The 24253-nt window shown below is 45.0% G+C and overlaps 1 protein-coding gene across 6 annotated transcripts in view; it reads right to left on the bottom strand.

The window, feature by feature from the left end:
- LOC114437472 (shisa family member 6) overlaps positions 1–24253 on the bottom strand; it is a 56104-nt gene that overhangs the window by 8113 nt on the left and 23738 nt on the right. For 2 of the 6 annotated variants that reach the window (XM_028408198.1, XM_028408199.1), the window contains exons 4-5: positions 11006–11044; positions 554–616 (exon numbers count right to left, since the gene is read on the bottom strand). The exons of 2 other annotated variants lie outside the window; for them this stretch is intronic. In XM_028408198.1, coding sequence (XP_028263999.1) covers positions 554–616; positions 11006–11044 — 102 coding nt within the window. The remainder of the gene's footprint in view (positions 1–553; positions 617–11005; positions 11045–24253) is intronic. 2 more of the 6 variants (XM_028408200.1, XM_028408202.1) reach the window with 1 other exon arrangement.

Below are 24253 nucleotides of genomic sequence, written 5' to 3'. Positions count from 1 at the left end.
GCCTCCATTTTCTTTCCTTTTATCTCTCCAGCCTCTCCACCTTGTATCCATCTGCCTCACATCTGACCCCCAGACCAGCAGCTACAACGACGCCTTTACAAGAGCGACTCTGAACAAACTGACCGACATCGGTCTGATGCTCCTCTCGCAGACAGCATGTGTTATAGTTATAGTGAGAACTTTTTGTTACTCTGCATAACGGCAGGTTCGGCACGGTCTGTCAATCACAGGACAGAATGACCTCGGCGAAACATTCCGGCGATTCTCAGCCAATTGTATTCCCTATATATATATATATACATAAAAGAGGCAGGGCGGCCCGCAGACAAATGTTCATGACTATGGGTTGTGACACTTCTATGATTCAATCTTCAACCAAAAAAAAGCCTCATTTTCAATAACAGAATGGATTCGGTGTGGAGCGAATTGAACGGAGGAGCTTGTCAAAGAGGTTATTCACACATCCATGTCAAGTACTATATTCTGCTCAGGTCCAGACTGCATTTCAAACACTGCGCTGAGCTGCTTCCCCTCTCCCTCTGGTTTTTCTTACCATTCTTAGGTGTGCGTGTGGGGCTACCTAGAGCCACATGGTTATAGTTGTGCTGATGGGTACCTGCAATGACAAAAGCAATGAAAGATCCGTTCAGTGTTTATGAGGAACACTCTGTATCCTCAAATACAGACTGTTAGCAGTACAAGGCTGACGATTAAAGAGATAATTCACTAAAAATTGCATCTTTTGGTGGCAGTTTCTGTTATTTTTTTTATATGTAATTTTCAACAAATTGAGATTTATGTGGAAGAATTTTGCCTTTGAATTGACTTTTATGGTGTAAACAAGACTGGGTGCCCCCAATAAACTCATTTTAGTGGGTGAAATATCTCTTTAATTTCCTCAAATTAAGGAAATGGACAAAGAGAGAGAGAGATGAGAGAGATTGTGGGATGAGTGAATGTAGTTGGATTCCTGCTGTAACCTCGGTGTTACCCTGCGAAACATGTTTACATCAAACAGAATCCAGAAAAAGACAGAGAGGCTACAGTAGAGACATTAAGGAAGGGAAAATAAAAAAGTATATAAAAACAGGGCTGGCATTAAAAATGGATCACATCTTGTCCTGGAACTCGCAGGCTCTGCTTTTTTTTTCTTTGGAAATTGTATTATTTAGGAGTAAAAAAAAGAGAAAGATCCAGAGACTCTATGCATTCATCATTAAAGGAGATAAACATGCAGAGTGGACAGCAGAGGGAAGCCCCAGCAGATAACAAGAAAACATCTTCAACACTGTGTTCAGAAGAAGATGAATAAATCACAAGAAAGCACGTTTACACATCACATGAGGAGTATACAGGAAAAACTGTAGCGGAGTAGACCAACAGACTGAAACAAGTGAGAAAAATCGCCACCATTATTTCACACTAATGCAGCTCTGTGTCGTCTGAAGGTCACCCGCTTCATGTCGGAGCTATTTGCTGTGTTTCCTCACATTAAGGTCTATTTTACAAGCCTATAAAAGTCTTCAGGGACTCATTAAGCTTGCTCAGTGGATTTATAAATCAGTGATGGAAAGTCAATAATCATGAGAGACATATGAAGAAATCCAAAAACATTGGACAATTTAAAACAGCTTTACTTGTCTACAGAGAGCAAACAGGCTTTAAACGTGTTTATTTCAGCTGCATTTAACATTTAAGAGTTCATTTTTGGCAGCAAATCTAATCAGACGGTGATGTAACCAATCATGGTGTCAATGCGCCATTTTCTAAAAAAACATGACAGGCGTGCAAACACAAACAAACGTGAGGTGTGAATACCTAACGCCGGTCGTCGACATGTCGAGACCAAGAGCCATCTCACACCCTGTGACAACAGCTGTCACGTGATAGCAGCAGCCACCACCATGACCAACTAAGACTAGTGCTGAAAGAACATCTCCATAAAAAAAAAAGTCATATCTGTGGATAAAAGAATTATTATCATCATCTCTATCAACAAGGCCCTAAAAAAAGATGCCACCTTTGTCAGCAGACACACAACAACAACAAATCCAGACAAACAGATCAGGACTCTGGTGGCGACTCGTCAGGCCTCTGGTGAGATTTATCCACTCATGTTTGCAACAATCCTCATTTTTGTGATGCTAAATGTAGCTGCTAGCTGTCTACAATACAGTTCTTACATCATATGAAGATTTTTCAACCAATCTACAAATTTCCGTTAAAGGTAGGGTAGGAGATTTTGAAAACTCAGTGAGAGTCAGCCAGATTTCCAAAGTAAACACACGCCCCTTTCTCTCGGAGCTCACCCCGAAGCCACGCCTCCCAATCACATGGACGCGCATCACCTGAAGATGATCTGCGGTCTGTGACTTCGGCCATCATGCACGTACCTCTCTGGTGCGCGCAGAGTGACAACCAGCCAATACTCCGCACAGGGTCCACCCGGAGGATTGGCTGATGTTTTTAGTGTTTTATAGCTTCCACAGATGATTCATATTCTTCGTTTTAATGCGAAACTGCCGAACTAATCGGTTGCTATCAGACTGTAAAGAGAAGTTACACTAATTTAACAAAAAGTGCATCAGAATGAAATCTCCTACCCTACCTTTAACCGAATGCGTCATCTTTCAGTGTTTGTTTGGTTTGACGGCCTGTATTTGCTTGAGTACCTGCAGATGCATGATGAAAATATGGTGAAATTGTTTCCCTATTTGTTTGTGTTTTGTCCTTTTCTATATAGGTTTGATAGTGGATAGTTTTTTGCAGCGTTCACGCACGAGGCCCGTCTAATCAGCAGGGACAGTCTTCAGTGTTGTCATCTGGGTAAGCAGAGCCATTTTAATTTTCAACTCTGAGAATAAACAACAGTTTCACCCAATCATCTCTCCGCCCTGCTGTGCAGGAGTGTTTGGTGGATGACAGGGAATGTGATGCAGTGATACGGCGCTCGGCTGGGCACCGCACAGTGGAGGTGCTTTAGTTGAAAGATGGGACCTTTACTGAACCCATTGTACTGAAAAAGTTGATGAATGACAGCCATTCTCAGCAGTGTGTAGGGACGTGTGTGTGTGTGTGAGGGGGGAGGCAGCGATAGATGGAGACCCCGTCGTAGAGTGTTGCCGTCGCGACACGTTCATTTGCTGTCTGCTGCTGTGCCTGTTTAAAAATGCATTAGAGCCAACTGCTGAAACATCCATTTACATCTGTCACAGAAGTGAAGGAGGAGAGCGGCGCCCGGCGCTCTCACATCATGGGTTTCAATATTTGCTCAAGCTATGGAGATGGATGAGATGTGTCTTCTGTGTGCTCCCTCCAACGGCTTTCTCTCTCTTTCTTTTTTCATATCAGTGCTTAACAGTGACTCTCACAGAGAAGGGTGTAAAATTCACAGACATCACAGACTGTCTTCTCTGAATACGTTAAATGAGCAGCAGTACAAAATCAATTCACGTCTGTTTAGTTACTGCACTGTGTGTGGTCTGAGAGTCATTTAACATACAACCACAGGCTGCTACGGGCCAGCTAATTTCACTTAGGTCTCCATTTTGTAAAGAGGCATTACTCATATTAGTAAATCAAAAAGTTTTTTTGGGAATTTCAGGTTTAAAGCTGAAGATTCGTCTCTCCCCGACGAGCAATCGATGCATTTAACACATCTTAGGAGGCAAAAATTGTACTAATTCCCTCGTCGGTGACGTGCTTCGACCCAAACAACTCAGCTGATATATTGATGCATGCACACTAATTGTTCAAATGGCTTGGGAACATCGGTTCGACGTCGATTTAGCAGTGCAGTAGCTGACCCACGATTGCTCTAATTACCTGTGAATTTTAAGAATGTAGCCTTAACAGATCATCTGATTATCTGATATTAATATTGAAAAGCAGTGTTAATTACTCTGGTGTCAGATTGGAGCAGAGATTTGTGCCCTACTTCCTGCGGGATGGTCATTATCATGCCATTATCTTGCTGTACTGTGCAGCAGTGCATCCATTCTGTAAGTATACGTCTTTACTGTCACTTAAGGATAATAAAATACTTGGTTTAGGTTCAAGCAACCTAAAAGCTGCTGTATTTTTTCTAACATGTTAATATGAGTAAGATGTAGATGCTCAGCAATCCTGCGGCTCACATCTGCAGCCGAAGCAGGCTATGCTAAGAAGTGGGCTCCTCATTAACCCGACATCATGCTCTCAAAAAATCAGCACAGCTGCCCCGTCTTTCACTTAAAAATGTAGACACGGACCAGTGCGGTGCAATTTTCTCAAAGTTTCGTCTCAATCTGGTGATTTCCACTCAAAGCTGAGGGAGGGGGGGGGGGGCGCCCGCCCGGTGCCCGGAGAGACGGGCCGAGCCGAACGACCCACTGAGAAGAAGCAGAAGACTGTAGCTCATTAAGAGCCTCGACAGCCATGTTGAGTGATCTCACCGTAATCTTGGGACCAATTAAGCGCGTTCAAGAAAGAGTCTCAGCACAGTTAGCACCCCGAAACTCTCAGGGCCGTGAGGTTGCTTATCAGCTCGGAACACCACACGGCACCAGCTGACGTGGTGAAAAAAAAAAAAAAAAAAAAAAAACCACAGCGTGGTGCTGTGAGGCTGCCCCACAAACCTGTTTTTCAATGAATAAGGGAGGCTTAGAGTGGAGGACCAGACCTCCTGGATGCACCGCTGTCCAATAGTCATTACCTTCATCTCCCTATTAAAACAGAATCAAGGCTAATCATACAGTGGGTTGATTATTTGTGATTGACACGCTCTGCAGATTGTTGGGTTAAATAGGGCCCCTATCTAAATTGCTAAGCTGTCAGTGTGTTGATGACGCAGCTGTGTGTCTGTCAGATGGTGTCAGTCAAATTTAATAGCTGAATTAAACCACATAACATACATATATCTGCGATCAGTGGGCTGCAGAAAGGCGTCTCTTGCTCTTTCCACCAGCTACAGTCACCCTCACATTGCACAAGAGGATTACTCACGTTAAATTTCCCTTCATTTATACAGTAAGCAATCTCCGGAGACTATACCTCTTTGGCAAGTTGGCATAATAGCAACCAGATGGCACGCGAGTGAGTCAGTAATCTGACATTTGCCGTGGCATTTTCTTCACATCACACTCCCAAGCATCACATCCACAAACGGCAAACAGAGGAGGTAAGAGAAGGCAATCCGAGAGCACCGCAATGCACCTTAAACTCCCCCCACCCCCACCCCACCGCTACCCCCCTGCCAAGGTTAAATAAGCATTTGCAGAATTGATTGTGGTCACACACACACACACACATGCTGAGGTATCGTGGAAAACATCACAAGATTGATTTCTAAGAATCTGCATTCTGTCCAACCAGCAAGCAGCCGCGTCATGGTACGCAGTCAGCTGTGAGCCTCAGCGCTCTCTGTTTCTATGAATAGTGAAGTTCTGCTCAGAGGAGTGATGAGTGGAGCGCAGCGCTGCCAAGCAGTCGTCTGCGTGTGTGTGTGAAAGAGGAGGAAAGAGGAGGAAGATAAAGCTCACAAACAAACACAAGGTCGTCGGTGCGACTGCACGTGTGTGACCTGCACAGGTCAGCCTCTTAAAACACACCAAATGCACAGGTGACGAATCCAACATGGCAGCCATGGATTCTGGACAGACTGTCTTCTCTGAATACGTTAAATGAGCAGCAGTAGAAAATCAATTCACGTCTGTTTAGTTACTGCACTGTGTGTGATCTGAGAGTCATTTAACATACAACCACAGGCTGCTACGGGCCAGCTAATTTCACTTAGGTCTCCATTTTGTAAAGAGGCATTACTCATGTTAGTAAATCAAAAAGTTTTGTTTAGAATTTCAGGTTTAAAGCTGAAGATTCGTCTCTCCCCGACGGGCAGTCGATGCATTTAACACATCTTAGGAGGCAAAAATTGTACTAATTCCCTCGTCGGTGACGTGCTTCGACCCAAACAACTCAGCTGATATATTGATGCATGCACACTAATTGTTCAAATGGCTTGGGGAACATCGGTTAGTTATCCCTGCCACAATAGTGTAGCAGTAAGCCACGAATCCAACATGGCAGCCATGGATTTGGATTCAATTCCATTTTTAAATCAATGCCACTGCAGCGTGGCAGAGGTCAGGGTGGTTTAACCTTAACCTAAACTTTCGGATTTACACCTGGTATTAAAAAAATTTTAAAAAATGTTTGGAATTTTGAAACCTTTATTAGTCCCACAATGGGGAAATTGCTTAAGGCAGCCCAGCACCATACACCAGTGAGTACACTGGAGGCTATGCAGGTAAAGTGTCTTGCCCAAGGACACACAACAGTGACTAGGGAGGAGTTGGGATTGAACCACCAACCTTCTGGTCACTGGACAACCCTGCTATACCACTGAGCCACTGCTGCCCACATTAACCTGTGATCTGATCTGATTCCTCGTCCATCCATCCATCCATCCATCCATCCATCCATCCATCCATCCATCCATCCATCCATCCATCCATCCATCCATCCATCCATCCATCCCCTAAACCTGCATTACCCTGCAGAGCACTGCTGCAGGGTAATCCCCGCCGTCCCCATAGATCTGCTGTCCATCACATAAACAAACACTCGCATTCCCACCGAAAGCCACTTTGGAATCAATTAACCCAACATGCACCCAGAGTGATCCCACACAGTCACAGGCACATACACACAGCAGGTTCTGACCCGGGACCTTCTTTGCAGGGCTTTGATGTCAGCAGGTGTAATTGAACCTTTGCAGCGTGACTGCATATTGAAGGAAAAGTCCAGCCTGCGAGGTGAAGGTTAGCTAATTTCACATCGTCCCACTATAGCTGGAAGAATCCCAACAAAAGCTGCTTGCAGTAGCACAATGGGGGATAAAATAGAGGTAACGCTGCAGCTTTGGTTCCCATTATGTTGGACAAATTATGTCGAGATTAAACGCACAGCAGTCCAGGTACAGATCACATAGTGACAGGGAATGTTGTCCCCCACCAGTCCACGGGTGTTTTTCACACATCAATTATATAAAACTCATAACATGAGCTTCCTACTTACATTAGCAAGCTTGATTTTCAAGATTTTTTAAAAAAGAATCCCCTCCACTGCTTTAAAAATACAAACTGAAACAAAAAAAACACAGACAGACTTCAAAATAGTGACGATACAGACAGTCAGGCACAACTTAATGGAAACCCTAAAGGCTTAGTATCTCTCCACAACACAGAGGAGGAGGGTGGAGGAGGGTGGAGGGGAGGAAGAGTAAGTAAAGGCAGACAGAAATACAGTGGACACGGGATAAAGTGAAGCAGAGAGCAGATAAGAGAACGGAGGATGTGGTGCGGCGCTGGGATAAAAAGAGGAGAGAAACAGCAACATGGGCCAGTGATCACAAGGCACACCACCTCCACACCACCCCCACCCCCACCCCACATCTATTAGAGAGCCATCCTCAGCTTTCTGCTCCACTCTCCGTACGACCAACAGGCCCTGCCAGCCCATTAGCCCTGCCAAGTGGAGGAAGGCCCAGAGAGGAGGAGGAGGAGGTGGAGGCTGAAGGAGGGTGGGGCACGGAGTGTGTGGATGTGTGTGTGTGACAGGTATGAATGCGGATGTCTCTGTCCCACCGGCTCGGTTGGTGGACAGCCTTCCTCTCACAGTGGAGGGAAGGGAAGCCACCGTGGGCTTGACATTTAACATCGGACAAAGAGCGCTCACATTTAACGGCTAAATGTTAACCGCCATAATGGCCCCACTTCACTCGGTTAGTAGGGGACAAAGCCGCGAGCCCCTGGATGGACGTCACCTCCTCATTGATCTCTGAGCAGGAAGCTTAACTCTGACCCAATTGCAGCGCTGGTGATAATGCTCATAACTTATATTTATAGCTCTGCTAATTTTAGCCTTCACTGCTCATTCTTTAACTGAGTGGCTACTGTGAGTCAGAGTTAAGCTCAGAGCCTGGTTCTAACTGACACAAAGGGCTTAACGTGTATCTATAGGATCCACAAATAAAGAAACTTTATCACCACACTCATAATAAACCTTTTACAGCATTGATTTTATCTACTATCCAGTAAAAAAAAAATGGATGTATGAGCAAAGCCAGTGGTAACCAGGCCTAAAATAATGTGATCCGTCTGTGATACCGATGGTTCGTCATGTATAAAATGTCCGTTTCCCGCCGCCGAATCCATCAATGGGAGTTTTTATAGCGGCCGTCATTCAGTTGGGTGCGCTGCATGGCATTGTAAAGCTGATATGGAAAACATGTTTTTCTTTTCAGAACATATGAGTCAATGCTCCATCTAAATATAGCTGGAATCCTTTATGGAGTCCAAGAAAAGAGGCAAAGCAGGACCCACTCATCTGTCCGGCTGCTGCCATTATTCAGTCTGCGTTCCACCTCTCTCTCTCTCTAAGAATCTGTCTGTGTTTGCATCATCATCATTGGCTCGGTCTGTGCTGTTATACTGCTTTTTTCTTTATACCTTATAAGTAGGCGGCTTAATATCTGAGCTTGTCGGTTGATCGACATCTCATGTCTGCAAATGAGTGGAAATTAATCAGCACGTGTTTTTGAATTGGTTGAAATTAATGTCAGCACTGAAATACTCCGATATCATTATGTGTTCGCAGATAACTCCAGTAATGAGAGTCACTGGAGCTTCCTGTCTTCTTCTTCTTCTTCTTCCTCCTCCTCCTCTGCTGCAGCCTGCCTCTCTCCACACTGCCAGTAAGTATCGCTCTTTATCTCATAACTCACAATCACCCCCAAGACGACCAAAGGCCAAGCAGTTACTCGACATGTGGCCGCCTCCTGTGCTTGACAAATGTGCCATGATAAGTCTCGGCGGAGGAGGACGGGGCGGTGGGGGGTGGAAGGAGCAAGAGGTTGAGATGGACTTCATATCCAGTTCATTTTGAGAAGTGATAGACAGTGAACCCACCATGTACCACAGTGACCCTGTGCGTTAAAAGGCAATAAGAGATCCATTTTATTGAAGTAGTGCTTCATGATGTTCTTACAGAGCGTGTCTGCTCTCTCTGGGTTCAGGTAATCTTTCCTGGAAATCAAACAGTGTAACAGCAAAGGCATTTTCATGGCATGTCACATAATAGGAGCAGTCCTCCCAATACAAAAAGACACACACACACAAAAAAAGCCATTTCTCTCCACATTTGATTGACATACCAACCGACTCCATTTGCAGGCTGTTGAAAAGCAGACTTCCTTTGAGAGGAGGCGGAGGGCGAGGAAGAGGTAGAGGAGGAAGAGGAGGGTGCGTATATCGTAAGCAAGGATAAGCACAGATTTATCTGATGTCTTCTTAAAATAAAAGAAGTGACATCATCAAAACTGCCTTTATCCATGCCTTTATAGACCAGCCCTCCTCTCCACTGAGACGGACAGAGTCGAAGAGCACGCACACCAGAGAGAGAGAGGTTAGGACGTTTCAGCCAAGAAGACGACACAAACAGTTCCAAAAAAGAAAACGTACATTTCAAAAAGGGAAGGAAGTTGAACACAGGAGCGAGTGAATGAGACCAGCTGGGGTTTAAAGGCACAACACAATTAAAAACAACAATACAATGTGGGCCAGCTGCAACAAACATCAGGAGGTACAGAGTATTCTTGTTTACATACAGCATGTCCTAGTTTGCTTGTCCCCCCTCCCCTCTTTATTTCATTAATTAAAGCTAAAACTCTGCTCACAGAGTGGAGGTTTATTAAGACTGAGGAATCCTCTTTACAATGTTTTCTTGTAGGCGAGCCCACATCAGCACAGCAGTGAGTAGTACAGAAGCAGATAGGGGCGTGACGGTAGGTTCGGTCCATGACAGGACGCTGGCTTCAGTTTGTCGGATGAATATATTATATATTAGATAATATATTAGTGTCAGATCTTAAACTTCTCTTGGGGAAATTTGGTGGAATGACTAGCTAGACCAGTTGGTTGTTTTGGTCCCTGGATGATCTAATGAAGGGCAACAGCAGAAAGCTCATAAAACAAGCTGCATGGTGAACAAAATGCTACATACAAGTTTTGTTTGGCAAGATTATTCTCACAAATGAAAACCGTGTGTGTGTGTGTGTGTTCTACGACTTATTCCATTTGCTGTATACGACTGCTACGTTTCCCTGATGATCCACTCATAATGCTAATCTTGTTTCTATCACTACTGTTGCTAGTGTGTAGCATCCGCTAACAAGAAGCTGTTGCAGCAGCATGGTGCATTGTGGGAAGTGATCGGAATGTAAGTATGCTTCGAGGGCAGCAGTGTGGTAGAGCAGGGTTGTCCAATAACCAGAAGGTCGGCGGTTCGACCCCAGCTCCTCCCGTGTCATTGTTGTGGGTCCCCACATTGCCTCCAGTGCACTCACTGGTGTATGAATGTATGTGTATGGATGAATCGGCGATGGTCGGAGAGGCCGTAGGCGCACCTTGGCAGCCACGTCTCTGTCAGTCTCCCCCTGGGGAGCTGTGGCTACATCTGTAGTTTACCACTGCCACCCTGTGTGTGTCTTTGAGTGTCCTAAAAAGCGCTATATAAGTTCGATGTATTATTATTATTATTAAATGCTATATTTGGTCCGAATAAACGACAGAAGGTGTTCATTAGCTTGTTAATGCGCTAGCTGTTTCCAGACTTAATAAATTTATCAACTTCTTTATTTATGTTGATTATAAATATGTCTAAATTATTATTATTATCATGTGCCAAACTGAAGACCTTTGTTTACCGTTACACCCCTAAAAAACCAGCGTACACACACAGACAGAAGAGCTAAAGGTCAAAGGGGGAGGAGAATACACAGGTTAGGTTTACAGAGAGATCAACGGGAAGGCACTGCACCACGAAGACAACTGCAGGTTCAAGCTGCCTCCAAACACTTTTCACGTCATTTTACTCTTAATCATTACGAGTGTCACGAGACAGCCAAAGAAATCAGGAAGACGTGGTTAGAGGCAACTGTGAGCCTTGAACAAAGAACAGCCATCCCTACCATGGTGACTCTGGGAGCGGACCGGCCAATGTTTTTCTCCTAGAAAACACAACCAAGTGGTGATTTTGTTAGATTGGTGCTCCTCGAATGGAGATACAGCAGAAAATGCAATTAACTCTGAACAAACAGCAGTAAGTAGGGATATGGTTAGAGTCACAGCATCGGTGAAACTGTCAGTTTTTGTGAAAATGGGCTCCAACAGTAGATACAACAATAAAACAACACAACAGCTTCATTTCAGGGTGGAAGAAAAAAAAAATGAAACATCTCCTTTAGAAGGGAAATAGTGCCGACATGTTCCAGCAGCAGACAGACGGACACATGAGTGCACAGGGCTGCTGGAAATGACAACGACTTCAGCCCTCCGATATCGATTGTGTTACATTTTATCTTCCCATCAAGTACAAGCTGATGCCACCTGACACCGTGACACGAAGCATCAAGCCGCCTCCTTCCATCACACACATGTGAGACAGCACCGAGGAAGGGTGGAGGTATAAAAGTCGCCGTTGTCCCCCCCCCCCCCGCACCCTGACACCACAGGGCTCCAGCCATGCAGCACTTTGATCCATCACTATCGATTTACCATCAGCCTCTCATGGCCGCCGCCTCCCACACAGCAGCACACAGTTACAGAGACACATTCCCCGGGTCTGAACCATATTCTTCTGACCTTACACCCACTGACCGAACAAAGCTTTACGCAGCGCGGCGCCACGTTCACGCATCAGAAAAGGCGGGAAGGTGTTGCCGAGCTGCGGATACGCTGATGACGAGCTGATAACAGCAGAGAGAGAGGAGCTCACAGATTATTCTTCCTAATCTCTCCTCATCCACATATGTTGTGTTACAAATGAAACCTGCTCTGATACGACCAGCAGCAGCTACACATAAGTATTATTATCATGTGATTGACAGGCTGAGTTATCATGTCTAATATTTACATTATCCTGAGATTGATGCTCCTGTTTTCATCATCATTGTGTTCCATTGTAGTCAAAGGGGGGAATCATCTTGACCTCCAAACTATTAGGGTGGAGCCAGGAGTTTTTATATTTATAAAATCCACAGCCATGGAATAATAATAATAATAATAATAATAATAATAATAATAATAATAATAATAATAATAATAATAATAATAATAATAACTCATCAGAATAACAGTAAGACACAAACAGTGCTGGATGACACCTCACAACATCATTTAGCCAAATATTTTCTGTGAAATTGAAGATGCTATCATGTTATTTATGAATTACATTGACCGTGTTTGAGTCTGTTTGTTTGTTTGTTTGTTATTTGTCGAGATATTGAATTTCGTCCTCCGCTCAGAGAACGTCACGCTCCTTCTGCGGCGGAATTAAGATTAATTCAATCTGTGGTGTTGAACTAAGACACTCTGGCTCTCTGACCTCTCATGAAACAACAAGTCTGACGCCTAAAATCCACCGCAGCGCGCGCGCACACACACACACACACACACACACACACACACACACTCACACACACACACACACACACTCATACACTCATGTCTTTTTTTTAAATTGTTATTAAATTATTTCTTTTCCTTATTGGCAGCCAGCTGAGCTTCCGTACACTGGTATTGATCATAAACCCATGATAACCCTCTTGGATTTATCACGGTCGTTCTGACCCTGTGAGGCGGTTAAATGTGCTCTCATTGCACCTCGGAGGATCCGCCCACATTAACCCATTACTGTGCAGAGTTACCGGTCCCGATCCCCAGCAGGTGACCTTGAGTGTTTTTTTTCTGATCAATAACCAATCGATGGCTTGATAAATCCATCAGACATGTTGCTCGGCTGACATATTGATGGCTGTGGAGTGTTTCCCCCTGGAGGACACACACACACACACACACTCATCTCCTGCATTCCCTGTTTGCAACCTGAAGCCTCTGGAGGGAAGATACTGAGGAGACGTTGGACAGAATCCTTTTCCTCTTTGTTTCCTGTTTGTGACCCTGCTGCAGAAGAGCGACCTGATCCATCTGAGGTCTAACATGCATCCGGCCGCTCGCCTATTTAGAAGCAAAATGTGACAAAAAGAACCTCGATGCCTGAGCATGAGTTAGGCCCCGTTCACACTGGAGAAAGTCATTCCAGCTAGAGTAGGATTGAGCCCAGACAACCTTTAAGCTGGATGCATTCAGACCTATTTTCAAATCTGGCTAGCACACACTTGTGTCCGCACTCAATCCGGCTTCATCCAGCGTGTTTGTTGTCCTCCAAACCACTAGGTGGCGCCTCATAATATACAGAGTCCGTTCAGGCTGCGGTAGGACCGTGTGTACGCATGCTTCGTGTGTTTTTTTTGTCCCGTGTCACGCCCCGTGAACTGGAAGTAGCACATCGCTAACCGGAAGTAGCCTGTCCCTAACCGGAAGTATCACGTCGCTAGCCGGATTCGCTAGCCACATTTGCGTTCACACCTGAGCCACATTTGAGCCAATCCGGCTATATCCACCAACGAGAGGTGGATTGAAATCAACTGGATAAAGCTGGATTCAAGGTGTTAACACTCGGAAAAAAAACATCTGGATACATCTGGATACATCTGGATGCGGCCCTAATCCCGCTTTAGCCAGATTTATTTCCCCAGTGTGAACCGGGCATTAGAGTTCTCCTGCCTGTGTTTTTTATGATGCAGTGTACGTAAGGCTGAGGAACATTCAGCAGCTCCCTCCCTTCAGTGGTGCAAACAATCATCTCATTTCCCCCACGTTGCTGCATATAAAGCGTATTATTTTGACGTGCCATTTTCTCACCATGCAAGGAGAGGACATAAATCAACAGCGTTAAAGCGGACTGTCAGAGCGCGGTTGGAATTTATAAAATGAGATTTTTAAAGCAGGGTTACAAACAGCTAACAGCTCAACAGTAAACACTGTTGTTGATGCGCTGTAATTGGAATAACATTGTGTTTTTTGGAGTCAAGTGCAACTCCTACAAGTGCGTTTGTTCAGCAGGAGGTGGTTGGCTCTAAAATGCCTGCCTTCCTGGTGCACTCAGGGGGGGAGAGAGAGAGGGAGAAGCTGCAGAGAAGTGCATGCTCTGAGGACGCCCCCACCCCCTTTCCCCGGGCAAATCTGCTTGCCAGCATGCCCACCATCAGCACTTAACAATGTTTGCTCAGATTTTCAGCCCAAGGTAACCCATCCTGCAAGGGCTTCACCGCAGGCCTCGACATATCAGCAGGACTATCTCCTGAAATCAATGATGTGGAGTCAGCCTGCGCAAAAACAGCTGAAAACGTGCTGTGTGTCCATGATGTGTGCACAGACCCGCGGGCAGACGTGGAGGTTTGGCTCGGCTCATCTTTACATATGAGTGTATCTAAAACTCCACGCAGCAATTAACGCACTGAGGTCCTCTGATGCTGAGGATGCATGTAGCTGACTCCAGAGGCTGCGGCCGCCCTGTGATGTATGCTGCAATAAAGCTAAATGGTTTTTTATGTCTGCAAGACTTCACAGAGTCGTGTGTGTTTCATATTAACACACAATGTCGCGTATGCAACAATCTCATAAACCATGTTTGCTAATGGTGCCGATGCAGCCTGGGAGCTGGAACCGCATTCAAACAAAATGATCATTAATTCATCACCACGAATGGATCATTGTAATGTGCTAACTCTGAGCTTTCAGTGTAGCATGCGAAGCAGCTGTAGGATGTTCTTCACTGTTTTACTGATTAACGATCCAGAGAGGAGGAATGGAACGGACCGCTTCCTTGTAAGCATGCTATCCTTCCATCTTCCATCCTAGCCACACAGTTTGTATGCTATGCTAATGTGAATGACTCCATGTAGGAGTCCATTTCCTGGTTTTTGCAACTCTGCTAGCAAGGAGCTAGCAACATTAGCTCAGATCTGACATTTTGACACAGAAACTGTATTCTAACTGCTAGCTAGCTAGTGCTTGTTATTAAATATGACTGTTAGCTTAGCCAAAATACATTCTGACACTGTACTTACATGTCATGGGTCCTCTAGTTAGCGCAGCATGAAAGCTAATACGCTATCATTTTGTTAGCATACCCATTGTGAGCAATGCCTCAAGCTTTAGCTGGCTAAAGCGTTAGCAATTTACAGTATCTTGAATAATGGTGTAGCTGTTTATTTTGGTTAGCATGCTAATACAAGTGACAGATTAGCAAACTACAAGGAAGCTAATATTAGCAACTATTGTATTTGTTAGCAAAAATGTTGAATGCTGAAAATATAAAAGAGTAATTCCAATACAGGTTTGATTTTTTTTTTTCTGTCTCATCCGCCGCCCTGGTTGTTGATTTCTTTCAATCAACACCTCACTGAGCGAAGATGCTCTGGCTTTTCTTCTTCTTCGCTAATCACAGCGCATCAGAATATTAACAAATCAATTGGCACGAAGGAAAGAGTCTCTCTGTACCTGTGGCAAAACACTGAGTGTAATATTATGCCGCACACTGAATGTGTGATTTGTTTCACACCCCCCAACCCCTCACTCACCCGACACACACACACAGCGGCGCCGCCCCCTGCTGGGTGTGTTGGATTGCTATCAGTCCCTGAGAAAGCTGCTTACATAACCACGCTGCCAGCACCAGCCCACGTCAGCCTCCATATTAGATGATAGCATCTTAAATGGCTTTTTGACAATGTTGCCTCTCACTTGCAGTTTATGAACACAAGGCCATGTGTGTGTGTGTGTGTGTGTGTATGTACGAAGGAGAACGATAAAAAATAAGATGCTGTGTAATGAATGAATGGGAAAGAGACCGAAGCTGTTGGGCCATCTTTACATAAGTACAATAATTGTTCTGCTTGCTTTGTATAGTCACACATGCAGTTGTTTAAGACGTATTCTCATGGGATATAAGGATGTTAAATATTCATGCCTCAGTGGTTCAGGGGTTGGGATTGTAAAGCATGAAAGCTGATCGTGACGTGATTAACAAAAGCAGAGTACAAAGTTGCCGGAGTTTACCCGTCTTCATGCACGGGATAGAGAGAGAGAGAGAGAGAGAGAGAGGAAAAGCTTCTTCATTAACTCTCCATCTCACACAGCAATCCCCCAAGCTCAGATAGAGCAGGGCGAGCGAGCAAGGGAAAGATTAAGAGAGGGAGAGTGAGAGCAGAGATTCGATAAAGAAGGGGAGAGTCTTATTTCAGTGCTTCACACACTGCTGGATGATCAAAGTAGAAAATGCTGTTTTAATTCCAAGAATCATATCTCATCTCCTGTCCACAAGCTCATTTTAGAGAATTATGCTGCAGGACAGAGAGGGTGGAGGAGGAGGAGGACAGCAGAGACCAAGCCTCCACACTCCAGCCAGACTAAGACTACCGCGATCCTCAACACCGCCGCTCTGCTAAGCAGCGGCGCGGCTAACGTTTCTCGACCTGTGATGGATGTTGCAAACGGACAGGACTGACCTTTGCTTCAACCCTGACATATTTCTTTGTGACGCAGCTGCAGCGGGGGTCCGGCTGAAACGTCAATGTTGCCACAGCACACACACACAATACACACAGTGTTCTGGTTGATGTGTGAGTCACAATAATGCTGATGGACTTTTTTTTAATTAGCCGGACTCTGTAATGTGTCCAGTTTCAGTGTGTTTTATTTTGAAAATCTTTTGTCTGACTTCCTGCTTGCTCGATCTGGTTGGTGCAGATGGATTGAACGTCTCATACCATCATTTATCAGGTGTATAAAGGACTCCCCAGGCTGTTTCCCTGCCAGATTGGATCAGAAAAATTGACTTCTTGAGAAATGAAGTGCCACAAAATGCACTTCCCCCTGCAGCCTCTAGAGGGCCGGCATCAAAATCAGGTTAATCCCATTGACAGTAAAAACTATGGACAGAGCTTGGTGGGATGCGCCAATCACAGCCATGTTGGCAGAGAGAGAGAGGGAGCATGAGGAGTTGTGGTCGGGCGATCGTGGAAGCAGCAAACTCGTGCTGTGATACAACAACCAGCTGTCAATCAAAGCAGCACCACCCATATTTATGCATAATTTTAGGTCTGAATATAATTAAAACGTCCCACCTACAATTGACACAAGAAGAGAACTTATTATTTAAGACCAGAGTGTTTTTTTGTACCTGGCTGTGAACATGTTCATTTCTGCTGAGAAGTCGGCCATTTTAACATGGGAGTCAATGGGAAATGACTCGCTCCTGGAGCCAGCCCCTAGTGGTTGTGGCGTGAACTACATTTAATCCCCACATGCAAGTTTGGTTTTAATTTAACTAAACTGGATTATTTTAGGACTTTAAGAAGTTAGGCCTGATTCAGGTTGTGACTCAGCACTGGGATAAATGCACAAAATTATAACACTGCAGAAGGTGGTGATGATGATGATGATGATGATGAGGAGGAGGAGGAAGAGGAGATGGAGGCTCCACATTGAGCTTTTCATTTACAATACCATGGTGAAAAATGGCCTCATGGAGGAAACACTGATGCAGTACAAATAGTGACCACACACACTCCTCTTTAATGAATGCATCTCAAAGCACATTAAATGTCTCTGATTGATCAAGCAGCAATTGATTACTTCAATGTCTAATGCCCCCACCTGACTGAGGCCGCAGCTTCAGCAGCTGAGGCCCACCTTATATCAAAGATCACAATAAATCCAATCCACCGAGGTAGATGAACGGCCACAGGAGGACACCTGGTGTCAGGCTGCTCGGCAGCGACGAGCTGCGAGGCGTGACCGAGGATACCTGCACACACGGCGTGCACCTCCGTCCATACATCCTCCACCCTCCTCCTCCTCCTCCAGCTTCCCCATTCAACAGCACAATCAGGCTCAGCAGGGACTCCGCTCTCCAGTCATTTACAGCCAGTTAATTCTAAACTCATTAACAATGGAGCCGTAACAATGGTGCGCACAAAAGCAGGAGGAGATGTGGGTGGACTGGCTTCACGCAGGAGGAGACGCCGGCGTTTTCATAATCAGCTGTCAGTCATTTGCTAAGATAAAGGCTTCTTTAAGTCTGCATAGGGGACAGAAGCCCACTGCTGCAATTTAATTAGCATTTTGCTGGAGTTTTTACAAAGGAAACATAAGTATGCAGTGTCATGACTACGGAGGATTGGCTTCATGAATAGAAATGTGTTTCTACAAAAGGCAGAGGAGAGAGTTGAATTAAAGCTCTGACATATTCATTGAAAGTTGCGATTTTTCCCCATCTCCTCTGGCCTCCTCTTTAAATAAGGAATAAAATGACAAGATCTGGATGAATATTAACCAGCATTCCCTGCACGGGGGCGGGCGGGGGGTCTTGGTGACCTTTGGTGACCTCTAAAACACTTTATTTGGCTTATTCAGCAACCAAAAAGGTGCGACATCAAAAAAAAAAAAACATCCGCCTGGAGCACTGAGGCTGACAGCACTGTGTGCACCATGTGCTCCAGGCACGAGCTGTGAGTGAGAAATCTGAATATTGATTAAGGCCATTTAATCCACCTAGGCACCCATTGATATGTCAATCATCCTGCTGGATGTAGTAAAGTGTGGCAGTCCTGCGAGCGGAGCCGCGGCCCAAGGACGCAGCTCCTTTCTGTTGTGTTTTAATTGCTGTTGGCGCCGCGCGCCGTGACTCATGCTAATGACTTAATGAAGTCATTGAGATTTAGTGGCGAGCCGCGGGCTACGGACTTCCTGCTGAGCACGGTGCACCGTTCAATATGGCTTTATTAACATTTCAGAGAAGTGCCAGTGGTCACATCAGCTGAACTGATCACAGCTATTGTGATTCATTTTGTGGCCTTGACGGTGGTGGGGGTGGGGGTGGGGGTGGGAGGTTTATGGCACCATATGTAGGCATTTTAATATTTCATCCAGATTGGTTCTCACAGGGAAGTAAATCCTTTTCTCTTTTGGGTGTTTTTCTTCTTCTTTACTTTTCAGTAATCACTTTGTTTTAGATCTAATAAAGTAGAATTAATGTAGCTTTTTATCCGAGCTGCAGGGGCGGCAAAGTCATTTATTGTCTCTCAGCTGGTCAGTCCAACACATTCAGTCCACAGTGAATTTAGCTCGAAGCCTCGCTGTGCCCAAACACACCTTATCTACAGCTTCTCTGCTCTGACCTGCAAATTACAGCTGAGTTTCAGCTGCTTCTAAAATATGATTCAGACACAGCATCACACTCTACGTATGTACAATAACAGCAACACAATGAGGTTATAGAGACATAATGTAAAGGTTGCTGGTGGGTTTGAAAAACACGGGTCATATAATCAAGGTTAAAGGTAGGGTAGGAGATTTTGAAAACTCAGTGAGAGTCAGCCAGATTTCGAAGGTAAACACACGCCCCTTTCTCTTGGAGCTCACCCCGAAGCCACGCCTCCCAATCACATGGACGCACATTACCAGAAGAAGAGCGGTCTGTGACTTCGGCCATCATGCACGTACCTCTCTGGTGCGCGCGTTTTATAGCTTCCACAGATGATTTATATTCTTCGTTTTAAAGCGAAACTGCCGAACTAATTGGTTGCTATCGGATTGTAAAGAGAAGTTACACTAATTTAACAAAAGGTGCATCGGAATGAAATCTCCTACTCTACCTTTAAGTCTAAATATTTGGCACATGCATCAAATAAAAATGGCCAAAAATCAAGATCTGTGGAAAGCTCAGTGTAAGGTTGGTAGCGTCACAGTCTGCCTAAACTCCAAATACAGGCGAGGAGGTGGAGCAGGGAGCCTGCATTGTAAGTCTAATATTATGAAAATAAGAGTTACCAGAAAAGAAAGAAAGAACTTGTTTGTTTTTGCTGTAAAGACATTTCTTTGAAGCCAGCCCCCTAGAGGCTGCAGGATGAACTGCAGTTTTTATCACCTGCATGGAAGCTGCCTCCGGGTATATATATATAGTTATATAATAGCTTCACTGTAAAAGTGATGCACGCCTACTGAAGGCACTGAAAAGCTCAACTTTTTTTTTCTCCCTTCAGTTTAATGACTGTGTGAGCCGGTGAGAAGGAGACTTATGAGAAAAGACACCAGAAGTCACACAGCATGACAACTCAGCCTGTGACTGAAGACACCGTGCAGACCACAGTAGTTAAATCTGCTGCTCCACCAGCCCCAGCTTCATTGGAGAGCGGCAAAGAAAAAAACCCACAACATGTCGGCTACAGTTTGTCAGATGACATGTGGGACCCTCTGAAGTCAGCTGAAGAAGAAGAAGAAGAAGAAGCCTCTGAGAGCCAGACTCAGCCTGACCCTGACAGAAAAAAGCTCTGGCGGGGCTGGTGCTGTTCACAGGCCTACACAAGTCAAACTCAGGAAAAAATAATCTGCACACAATCAGAACAGTTAGTTTTAATTAGAATGCATTTCAGCTCTGTGACTCACCACACGACAACACAGCCAGAAAATAAAGGGCACATAGGCCTGGTGGAGATGTATTCTTGTATTATTCCAGATTTGATGTAGGGTAATTGGTTAAAGCGCCTGGCGGGCGATCAGTATTCTACGTGAGCGGCTCAGGTAAGGCGAGTCTCAGACGAAAGGCAGGGGAGATGTCTGACAGAGCCTCCCTCCCATCTCATTAAGTAATATCCCTCACTGGGAGGGAAGAAGGACAAGCCGTGAGGGAAATCTATAGAATTCATTTCCACAGACGCACCGGCAACTTTGTTACGATATGACAAATATTGTGTTTGTTAGATGGCCATTTTGGCACCTGTTGGCATGTTGGTGGGTCGACGGCGGCGAGGTGATAGAAACATGCACAGACCCTACATACAGAGGGTATCCATATGCTGGATTTGTAATAATCCCGGGTTAGCCCAGGAGCCCGGCTTCAGGCTTCTGTTTGCATGAAACACATGAAACTCCCTGACAAACAGTTCTTTGATGGTTCGCGTGTGAGGCACTGCTTCTTCTTCTCGTCCTCCACCGTTACTCTGTTGATATCATGTGGGGAAACAAATTGAAAGATGACTGGAGTGGAAAATGACTGTTAGTATATTGTAACTCTGTATAAACTGTTGAAGCATTGTAATTATGCACCGGAGCCAAGCATGAAATGTTTACCCAGGGAGGCGCTTCAGAAACGCAACACGTGCATGTCAATGGATGAAATACAATAGGTCTTTATGGGTGTGTTTAATTATTACATTCTGCAGCTCTGGAGCCAGCGCTCTCCCTCTACCTTTGACAAAGCGTCATATTTCACTCTTGGCATGCGTTTCAGTCAAATGAGAGCGAGTCAGGTTGATAGATCGCTGTTCTGCAGAGATGATGCATTTCTGCTGTGATTGCTTTCATAGCCATTACTCACAGCATAGGGTGATTAGTAGGCCGCCGGCTGACACCCTCTGCCTGCGCCTGCGTGACGGAGCCGTCTCATAGGAGGGTCCGGTTACCTCTGATCTTTTGATTGCACGGCTCAATCAATGGACCAAAATAATGGATTAAGCGCACTCCTATCAATCAGCCTGTCAGGGGGTAGGAGGGAAGCCGTGAAGGACAGACGGCAGCCGTGCCATTTATGAAAGAGGCTGGAGCACTTTTAGAAATATCGCTCAAGTTCTGTCTCCTTGAAGTCATTGTGTTACCTGCCAGGTATTTTTGGAGGGATACTGTCCGTCTGGGCTGACCTTGGCTAGGCTGTGCACACAGCACAGAGAGAGAGAGAGAGAGAGAGAGAGAGAGCAACAACACTGAACAATGTGAGCCTGACCTCTCAGCTCAGGGGGTGCCTGAATTATTTAGACAATTTGACCCATCAGTATATCAAAAATGTAACCATGTACAGATTCTTTCTGGAGTCAGGTGGTTAAAGCCATGTGGTTAGATTTTAGGAAACATCACGGTGACCCACTAAGACCCTGTTCACACTGGGGAAATCAATCCGGCTAGAGCGGGATTTGGGGCGTATCCGGATAGTTTTTCTGAGTCTAAACAACGCGAATCTGGATATATCTGGATTGATTTCAATCCACCTCTCAAAGGTGGATCTAGCCAGATTGGCCCAAATGTGGCTCAGGTCTGAACGCAAATGTGGCTAGTGAATCCGGCTAGCGACGTGATACTTCCGGTTCACCAGGACAGTGTCCGGGTCGCGTACAAATGCTGTATGTAAGCAACCATCGAACTACGACAGCTTTGCCCCAAGTTTATTTTCCACAGGGCTACAAAGGCATAAACTGCATAAGATGCATGCGCACATGTGGTCCTACCACGACCTGAACAGATGTGTATATTACGCGCCACCTAGCAGTTTGGAGGACACCAAACAAGCCAGATTAAGCTGGATTGATCGTGGACATGTGTCTGTGATAGCCAGATGAAGTTATAAATGTTACATGACTAACACCTGCAAGTTATTGCAACCCACCCTGAAGCTGAGGCTTTTCATTGGATCAAACGGTCCTATCATGTGTACATATAGTAATGTAAAGGACATGCATCAGCTCCAACTACACAGTAATATTCAATTAGCACACATTAGGGTCCATTTGTGATGCCCAATTAAATGATTACTTCAAAGAACACTTACATAAGACCTGTTTTATTCTTTAAATATATATAAATATATCCTTTAGAGCATCCGCCATGCAAGTGTGTGTCCTGTGAAATTGACTGGATTTATTTAAGTGGGCATTTCCACAGTATACACGAGCCCAGGATGGCGGCCCAGGGTCACTTCACTGGATTTCACAACAATCTTGCTCTCACCTTCTCAGGCCATTAATCATAAGCAATGCATTACAACATCAGCACAAACCACAAAGCCCACCAGAGTCACTTATAGCTAAAAGGCTAATGAGCTAGCTAACAGACTTGAAGTCAATGCCAGCCAGCGGTGTGGATGTCATCCTCTGGAAACACTTTCACATCTTTTACTCTATTTCCCAGGGGGCATTGTGGCAGCTGCATGGCTGATTCCTCCTGCTTTAATTTAATATCTCCATGCTTCCACAGATTGCTGTGTCTGCCAGATACACCACCGTGGTCAGGAGAGAGATGGAGGAGGAGGAGGGGGTGGCGAGAAGTCAGACGGGCCAAAGTCTTGCTGGACCGTGTGAAATGTCTGCTGCTGCTGCTGCTCAGGTGGGTTTGAGCACTCAGAAGTAATTCTTGAGATAATTCAATTTAACTTCCAGCAAGCAAATATTGACTCACTCTGCTGTAAACATTTAATCCTCTCAGAGCAGCAGATTCTGGCTGATGAAAGGGACCAAATACTAATTAATTAATATTTGAGCTGATTAATAATGTAACAAGTTTTTGCCTGTATTGTTTCATAACCTCACCTCTTAGAGCTGCAGCAGGAGAGGAGGCAGTCTGTGAGTCTCCTCACCCAGGGAATGAAGACAGCCATGAATTTTATTACCCCTCCTCTAGATTGACTGCAAAAGAGTTCTGGGCTGTTTAGGCTGAACTTGATGCAATATTGATGGTCAGTCTGGAGCAGACAATGCTCTGAGTGGACGGATCAATGCCACATCAAGGGAATACAGGCAGCTTAGTGAAGGGAGCACAATTGAACTGGAGGCAGATCCACTCGGTGTGTGGACATGGTGGAGCCTCAGTGGGCCGTGTATTGTCAGGAGAACAAAAACAGCCTCTGTGGACGACACGGAGGAGAGGGCTTCTTTTTTACATGCAGAGCGAGTCCAAGCGTTTCTGTGGACAACAGCGTTTCACAGCATCACAACGTCTCACGTCAGTGTCTGCGTTCTGCTGCACGGTTTACCCACAATCAGCTGACTATCATAATTAAAAGTCTGAGCGAGCAAACACTGGTAGCGGAGGAAGAGTTCTTACACCTAACACCTCCAGTGCTTCACTGTCAGCCTTCGCGCTTCATTGCCCGCGGCTGCAGGAGTCGACTCTCTCTCTGCAGGGTCCTTTTGTGCTGTTTCACTGGCAACTGACTGAGAGAATGCACTTGCTGGAAATCGCTTAGATATAAGACACGCGCGGTCGTCTTTTATTTTACTTTTTTCTCCCTAAATGGAGTTATTAAATTTAATGGAGGATTTCCATTAGATGATTTAATTATAAATACTGATTTAAAACCCAAAACAGGACTTAAGTGCCCCTAAGTGTTCGGAGCCCCGTGGTTTCTTAGATTCATATTTTGAAATGTGACATTGAGTGTTGTATTGTTGGTGGATAGAATTTTTGGAGCCAAAACACACCTTTAAAGGCAGTGAAATAAAATACAATGCTACAACAACAACAACTGATGCCTCACACAGAAAGAT

Source organism: Parambassis ranga, chromosome 6, assembly GCF_900634625.1.
Source record: "Parambassis ranga chromosome 6, fParRan2.1, whole genome shotgun sequence".
Classification (NCBI taxonomy): domain Eukaryota; kingdom Metazoa; phylum Chordata; class Actinopteri; family Ambassidae; genus Parambassis; species Parambassis ranga.
This window is presented reverse-complemented; position numbering and strand designations above follow the sequence as displayed.